Source organism: Antrostomus carolinensis, unplaced genomic scaffold (genome assembly GCF_000700745.2).
Source record: "Antrostomus carolinensis isolate BGI_N321 unplaced genomic scaffold, ASM70074v2 scaffold274, whole genome shotgun sequence".
In the NCBI taxonomy this organism is placed as follows: Eukaryota; Metazoa; Chordata; class Aves; order Caprimulgiformes; family Caprimulgidae; genus Antrostomus; species Antrostomus carolinensis.
Window position 1 is genome coordinate 25,997 of NW_010308459.1, and position 7,553 is coordinate 33,549.

Here is a 7,553-nt window from a genome sequence, read left to right on the forward strand (position 1 = left end):
TTTCACTCTTATCCTGTGGATAAAAAGTAAAACTACTTTTATGAGTGCAACTGTTTCATTAATCTTCTCAAAAATAATTGAGGAAGTCTGCTAAAGCATCTAGGCTTGCTAGACTCCAACTACATTTTGTTTTTTCTGGTTAAAGGCAGAGAGAATTTAAACTTCACTGCTTACTGTAGTTTGTCCTTTAGCCAATAAGAAGTCAGAAAACTGTTAAAACATTAGAGAGCTGTTTCTGTTCCCTTGAAACTCTGTGGGAATTTTGCCAGTGGTTTTGCAAGAATGGAATCCATCTCCCTAAATGCATATATATATTTATATACAACTCTTGAAACTATTAAGATATGCCCTAGAACACAGAAAAACTTTGTATTGGAGGCTTGCTGAACCTAGTTGGCTGTTAGGAAGCAGATCAGTAATAACTGGTTTTATCCTTTCTGAATATATTTTGTCAAATATGCGCAGTCAGTACAGGATCAGAGAGAATCTAAGTATACAAAAAATTATGTTACCAGTAGTTAAAGTTTTGCTACAGTTCTTGTGACATTCAGTGTTTTTTCACAGCTTCAGCTGTGAGGTTGGAGAAACTGTCAATGAATTTCAGATTTTATTTTCAAAAAATTGTTTGTAACTTTTCTAGTTGCAGATAAAAGCCTGTAAACATTAATAAACCTATGTATCATACAGGTTCAGGAAACAGAACCATTTATAATATAATAATTTTAGGGTCTAGCTTATGATTGTCAAGCTTTGAGTGGGCAATATGGAGAGTCAAGAAGATGTTATCTCCTCCGTTTCCAAGATAAATGAAACTTGTGACTATTCATACTGGAGAATGGCTCATGCCCTTCCCAGAACCTATGGGCATTCCAAGCAGCTAAGCTGTAGAACAGGCAGGGGTGCAACACTAGGACTGTGGAGGCCAGCAGTAGCCCAGTATTCAATGCCAGATGCAGACTAAACCCAAACTGTGTGGCAGATCCACCTTGCAGCACACCCTATCAGCCTGGCCAGCAGTGTGACCTCACTCCATATCTCATCTTTACATAAAGTCTGGATGTAGTAAAAAAGTGTACTGGGACATGGGGTATGGAAGTGCTCTGGAGACAAGTATTTCAGGGTGAAAACACATCCAGTCCACTCTAGAGGCCTGGCGGCACGTGCACTGGCTGCTCTGCACTGCTGTGCCTCCTGGATGGACACGTCAGTATACGTATTCCTCCCTACCACACCTAAGGGCAGCTCAGGGAGAGGCACTTCAAAGACCCTGTAGCAACTGTTCAAGTATGTATTTCTACAAGGGATAAAAGCACATTTTCTACTGGCCATATGAGTAAGATCAGCTCTGTAGCAGGTTAAAACCAGGAGACTTGAATAGTGCTCTGGGATTGGAGTTGTTCTGAGATCACCACAAGAAATGTCCTAGTGGTCAAGAAGCCCTGAGGTCTGCCTAAATCCTAGATAAGCAGATTCACAGGGTCTCCCATGGTGCATCCTCACCACTGCTCATTAGCATGCCAAGTTCTCAAATCTTCTTCATTGATAGCTAGCATCCAGAGCCTGAGGCTTTGTTTTCAGTTTTTGACTTCTACAAAAGTTGTTAGGTTTTACCTACTCACTTTTAAAAATCACCTGAAGTTGATATTTGAGCAAACCCTGTGGTCTCTCTCTAGAGTTAATGGTACTCCAGACTAGGTCAGTGCAAAAGACCCACATTAAGATATCTCCATATTGTAATTAAACTAATAAATTGGGGCACTAGGTGGTAAAAACAGAATGCAGAGTTGGAGTTTGAATTTCTGAGTTACTGTTCAGAGTTTTTACTAGACAACATAAATCAGGAAGGTCATAATGCTGAATGCTAGCCACAGCTGCCCACTTTCATTCACCCTCAACTTTAGTTCAGCAAAAATAACTGAATATGACACTTCGTTTGTGTTTGAAGGAAGCTAATCTATTTTCTCCTCTTTTATTTTTTTCTTTTTTCACAATATGAGAGATCTAACCAACAAATGCTCATGCAATACATTTCTCGTAGTATACAGAGCATTCTTACATGGTAAATTTATTTGAAATTTTGTGGTACCAACATTGACAGAGCATAAGCAGAAACTAGCTCAATGAAAAATCTTGGACTGCAGTTGTCAACCAGAAGATATCAATTGACAGAGCTTTTTCTGAAGTCTCCAGAGACATTCATATTCTAGTATGAGGTCTATTTAGTCAAAGACTACAACAATGCTATGACATTCATGCTGATTAAATTTTGTAATGGGCATAAATCTGTAAGGTTTGTACATATTGAAGAGATGTCAGTGTTATTCCCAAGTGAACTCAACTGCCTTGGGTCAGTGGTTTAACAGGCCTCAAAATATGTTTGAATACAGCCACAGGCAGATTACTGCTGGGAATAGGAACATAGATAAGTGTTTAATCCTTAAAATGACTTCCCTCCCTCCCTCCTTCCCACTCATCCTCTTCTCAGACTTGCTGGGCAGTTAGTAATGCTGTCCAGAAAGAGTGACAATGCACAGAGGCTTCAAGTTGAGTTCAAAATTGCTACCTCCTTGTGAAAATACAGTAACAGAAAACTGTAGGAAAAAATAACTCTTGGCTCAATCTACAATCTACTTTTCTGGGTTGTGACATTTGCTCTGCCTTTTTAGTCCAGACACCTGGACAGTCCAGACACACTTGATCTTTTATTCTGTTGCTGGCCAGCTCTTCAAGCTGCAATCTTTGTAACATTCCTCTGCCTTTTTAGTCCAGACACCTGCTTGATCTTTTATTCTGTTGCTGACCAGCTCTTCAAGCTGCAATCTTTGTAACATTCTAAAGCAGGTAATTATCCTGTTTCTTTGTTTCATGCTGGAACTTGTCTAGCCATCTGCTTCACCAACCCTGATATCTTCTAGGTAGAGAGCTGTCTTAAAAATCAGAATATTTTTCATTAAGAGATACATATGTGACTTCCGTGTCTGTCCTGTGGTATCACTCTCCCTTAGGGCATGCACTTTGGCCTTACAGTTGTAAAATGAACCAATCCTTTTATTAACACTCCTGCTCCTTCTGGTTCTTTGCATCACTTATTTGCACTATCTAACAGGCAGAAAGAGCAATGTATATAATATGTCAATGTGGGAAATGTTTCTTAGATGAAGGAAAAAAAAAAGGCTATTTCACGGAGAGAACAGGTGGACAGACAAAATGAGGATAATTCAGCTTTTTCTCTACTGTTTCACCTAACTTGGGCATGACTTCTATGATGTGATCATGGAGATAGACTGGACGGATCCCAGAAGCCCATCCATAGCAAATTCATGTAGCTTATGACTTTTGTTTGTCACTGGTGGAACTTCAAATAGATGAAATCACCTTCCCAGTGGTCTTGGAAAGTGCTATAATGCTGTGAAATGCTCTAACTTAACAATTGTTTTTGTCTCCTTAAGAATTTCTTTATAGTAAGATTCACAATTTAATCAGTGTTCAATGTAAAGGGAACATTTTTAACCACAAGATTTTATTTAATTCTTAGCTGAGAAATGGAGAAGTTCCATCAGTCTGACCACCTGCTGATAAAGGTAAAAATGAATATTTTGTTTCCATAAATAAAACTTTTTTTGTGCATCCTGGGGTACTTACAAGACTTCTGTGTTCTGTGTGTCTTTCTGTACTCCTATAATTCATGGGGCAAACTGTAATTTATTGTCTCACCTCCCCATATTTCTTTCACAAGACATTACTGCCAAACGACACTGTCCTATATCATTAATCTCTTCTGCCACATGATTTCTGGTCATGCCCATGTCTCTGCTTTCTTTCTTAACTACTAAGCTGGTATAGTTTTCTGAGAGGAACGAAGAATGGAATGGTAAATACAGCCAGGTTTTTCACCAGGCAGATACATACATGGCTTTGTAAAAGGTTGTTTCTAGAATAATTGATAGTGCAGTCCTGGAGGATGCCAGTTTCAGTTCCAGCTGCAGACAGATGGCAGAGAGCCTCAGCAGCATTTTCTCTTAGTTTTCTCTCTTTAGTCTTCTCTATCACAGCGTTCAGTAGCAGTTACTGGTGTGAAGGGACGAGAAAAGTTGCCAAAGCTTTCTGTTCAGGACACAGCAAAGGGGACCACTGCATCCGCTTTAATAGCCCTGATGCCAACAACAGCAATGCTGTGCAGTACATCTGGGAGACAGGAGATGACAAGTTTGTTGACCGAAAGTTTCATGCTGGGATTTGGTATTCCTGTGAAGAAATTATAAATGAAGAAGGTGAGTAAAACCACATAAATTTACTTAAGAAACTGATCGCAGTTCTTCTTACTTATTTGGTGTCACCTTTGTGTATGTATTTTAAAGAAAAAAGTATCCTTAAAAAGTTGCTCTTCTCTGGGAAGGGTGATCTTTGAGGGTACTTCCTAGTCAAGTCTTAAAAATTCCTAAAAGAAATCTGCAAAGAACATTAGAGTGACAGGTTGTAGTACAGATGAAGATTTTTTTTTTTAATTATTCTTCTAACCAGAACAGCCAGTTAAGTTACTTCAGAAAGTTTTTTATTTTTCTGCTGTTTTTAGTCCATAAGACAAAAATGAACATATTTGCCTGAAATGATTGCTTATGATCCCCTGTGGCAAAATAAAAAGCACAATGTGTTTTTTTTTGTTTCAAAAATAATTCGATCAACTAAATCTGTGAGATTTAAGTTATTTCATGGATTTTCTCTCAAGCACAAGTATTTCTACTTTCTTACTGTGATCTTACCTTTCATAAGTCAAAGTAGAAAATTATTTTCATCCCATTAAAACATAATTTGGAGAATTACTAGTCGTGATTGGTGGCATTTAAATGACTTTCACTTTGTATATGTAAATGTCAGTAGAATGAAATTAGCTTGCCATTCAAGATAGCTTTTAGTTAATTTTGGATCTTTGTATAAAGGAATTGTTTAGCTGGCCCAAGAAATAGGGCCTCTATTGCAAATCCAGATCAACACTAAGTTTTACCCCTTATTGTCCTGATCAGTTTATAAATGACAACTAGAACACAACTTCAGAGAAATCAAATCAGCTGTCATCTGTGCTATAAAATGCAAATAATTTCACAGTCATCTGTCCCGAAAGTTGAGTTCTACCAAAAGGTCTTGTAAGTTGTACGATTTTGAGGAGGTAAATGTCGAAGATCAGAGCAAAATAGACCTCCAAATGATATCTTTCCAGGGCTGTTTAATTTATGCATCTGCTATTCTTTTTATTTGGTGTGATTAGTAGCTGAAAAAAACCACCCTGTATTTTCAGAGTAGAGCAGAATTAATTCCAAGAGCTTTGTTCAAAGCATCTGTGTGGGGGTCAGGAGGTCACATGGGTTTGAAAATCAAAGCTTACAGAAAGAAATTGGAATCAAGCTTAGAAGAAATTTGTGTAAGCAGCAGCCTTGTTGCTGTAAGGAAAGCAGGTCTTCCTTCACAGGGAAGATAGTATACAAGCTGCCAGTCTTTCAAAGGAATTGCTGATTTTCCCATTCTGGCTTTCACAGCTGCAACCTTTTGGAAATAAATTCATAGCCTTTCTCTAAATCTCCCAGACTCTGCTTCTGCCTTAGAAAATCTGGAAGGATTCTCTAGCTAAGTCCCAGGAGTAGGTCTACGTACCAGGGACCCTGTGTATACAAATATACAACAGAAATAGTTTCTCTTGATCATCTCAGGTTGTGTTTTTATGAAAGATTTTGTGTTTTTTGCTTTCTAATATTTCTTTAGATCATTATAGAATACAAAATTATCCGGAATTTTATTTTTAAATAATTTTTTTATAGGTGAGAAATGTAGAAGCTTCATCAGTCTGACTCCAGCTGCTGATCGAGGTAGATATGCATTTATTGTTTGTGTAAATAAAACTTTCTTGATCACATTTACTCATATAAATGTGCTGTATTTTGATTTAAAAAGGGCTTGCTTTAATCTCATGGTTTTTTGTCCTTTATTTAGTTTTTCAACTTCAAAATTAAGTCACCATGACTTAAAATATAAATCTATGTCTTTTGAAAACATTAAACTTTAATAGGAATATTTTTAAAAGTTACTTTGAATATGGGTACTGGAAGTCAATATTTTTAAGTTTTTGCCCCCTCTTTCCTCATACCTCCTTAATCACAGAGTGCAGACTAGAGAGAACAGAGGGACAGGCAGTGTGTGAACAAGGACAGGCAGTATGATGAGGGGACTTTGGGGAGATGTGTTGTGGACCAAACCAGTCTTGATGGCAGTATGAATCATCTTTCTGTACCCAACACAGAGCTGTAAGGAGGCATTTCCATTCTCCTGAAAGCAGAGAGTTCTCCTCTTCCTTTCAAAGAACGGTTCACATTCCTATCAAAAATGCCTGTGGATATTGTTAAATGTCCCCCTCCAATGCATCACTGATGTGGTTAGACTAATCACTTTGTAAGGGGCTGATGCAGAAAAAAAAGTTTTCCTTCTTTCCCAGGAGGTTGAAACTGCATGTCTAGCATACTGGGACTGGAGTACTTTCCTGGGTATACAATTTCAGCCCCTTGGGGAAGATGACTCAATATCTGAAAGCTAGTCCTCCTTCTCTCTATTGCAGCTTGTCACTGTGCATAAATAATACAAGATTTTTATAGAATGAGAAAAAAAAATAAATGAGATGTGGTTAGCCACACGGACACAGTCCTCAGAAAGAAGGGCTGGACTATGGACCCTGCCCTGTTCACCTGTGAAATAACTCTTGGATATAGTGCTGAAATTAACTCTATGAACAACATCAGCAAATGCCACAGGGACCTGCGGATCAGATCAAGACAGCTAAGATAGTATCAGTACCAGCAGTACCTGATAACCATACTGAGAAGCTATCCCTGGGTAGTGAAATACTGTGTGGAAATAGTCTGCTGCCTTACACAGAAGAGCGAGTTTGAGTTCTGCACTTGCATAAGGCTGCTGTGTGCACAAAAGTCAGGATGCATGACACGAGGCTCAACTCTCTTGAATTTATCATTCCTAGGCATCATACACAGGGACTATCACAATTGTCCAGTGCATGTGTAAAGATGGCTCACATCAAAAATGTCAATATGCAGGCTCTCGCATCTGGAGCAGCCAGTGCTGTTGGGTAACATAACATTTAGAGTTCCTGAACAAGATCAGAATTTTTTACTGGGACAAAGATTTGCTGGAGAAATAAACCTTGCCCATGTACCTCCACACGTGGCCTGGCCCAAGAATTTAATGTCTAAATAACCTTTGAATCAGAGAAGTCCCACAGCCACTGTCAAAGCCTGAAGTAGGGATTATTTACCACATAAACATTGTTTAATGCTATATGTGGTGTTTAGTAATCAATTACATGTCTTAGCAATATTTCTGTTTTGAAGTTACAATTTTTAGCATATACATCCACATGAAATCACAATTTGAATCTACAACTAGGTGTTTCAGGACCTTTTATATTAACTTTGGTTCATGGTAATTTTAGGGTAGCTACTAAGTATAAAACCATACTACTCCACCTTGTACTGTAAGTTTCTTAAGTTTCTAGC

The 7,553-nt window shown here is 38.2% G+C and overlaps 1 protein-coding gene across 1 annotated transcript in view; it reads left to right on the forward strand.

Annotated features, from left to right (window-relative positions):
• Positions 1–3,542: 3,542 nt before the first annotated feature.
• Positions 3,543–7,553, forward strand: part of LOC104523229 (germ cell-specific gene 1-like protein) — an 11,409-nt gene continuing 7,398 nt past the window's right edge. The window contains exons 1-3 of the mRNA XM_010165751.2: positions 3,543–3,581; positions 3,953–4,271; positions 5,811–5,858. Of these exons, the coding sequence (XP_010164053.2) occupies positions 3,543–3,581; positions 3,953–4,271; positions 5,811–5,858 (406 nt within the window). The remainder of the gene's footprint in view (positions 3,582–3,952; positions 4,272–5,810; positions 5,859–7,553) is intronic.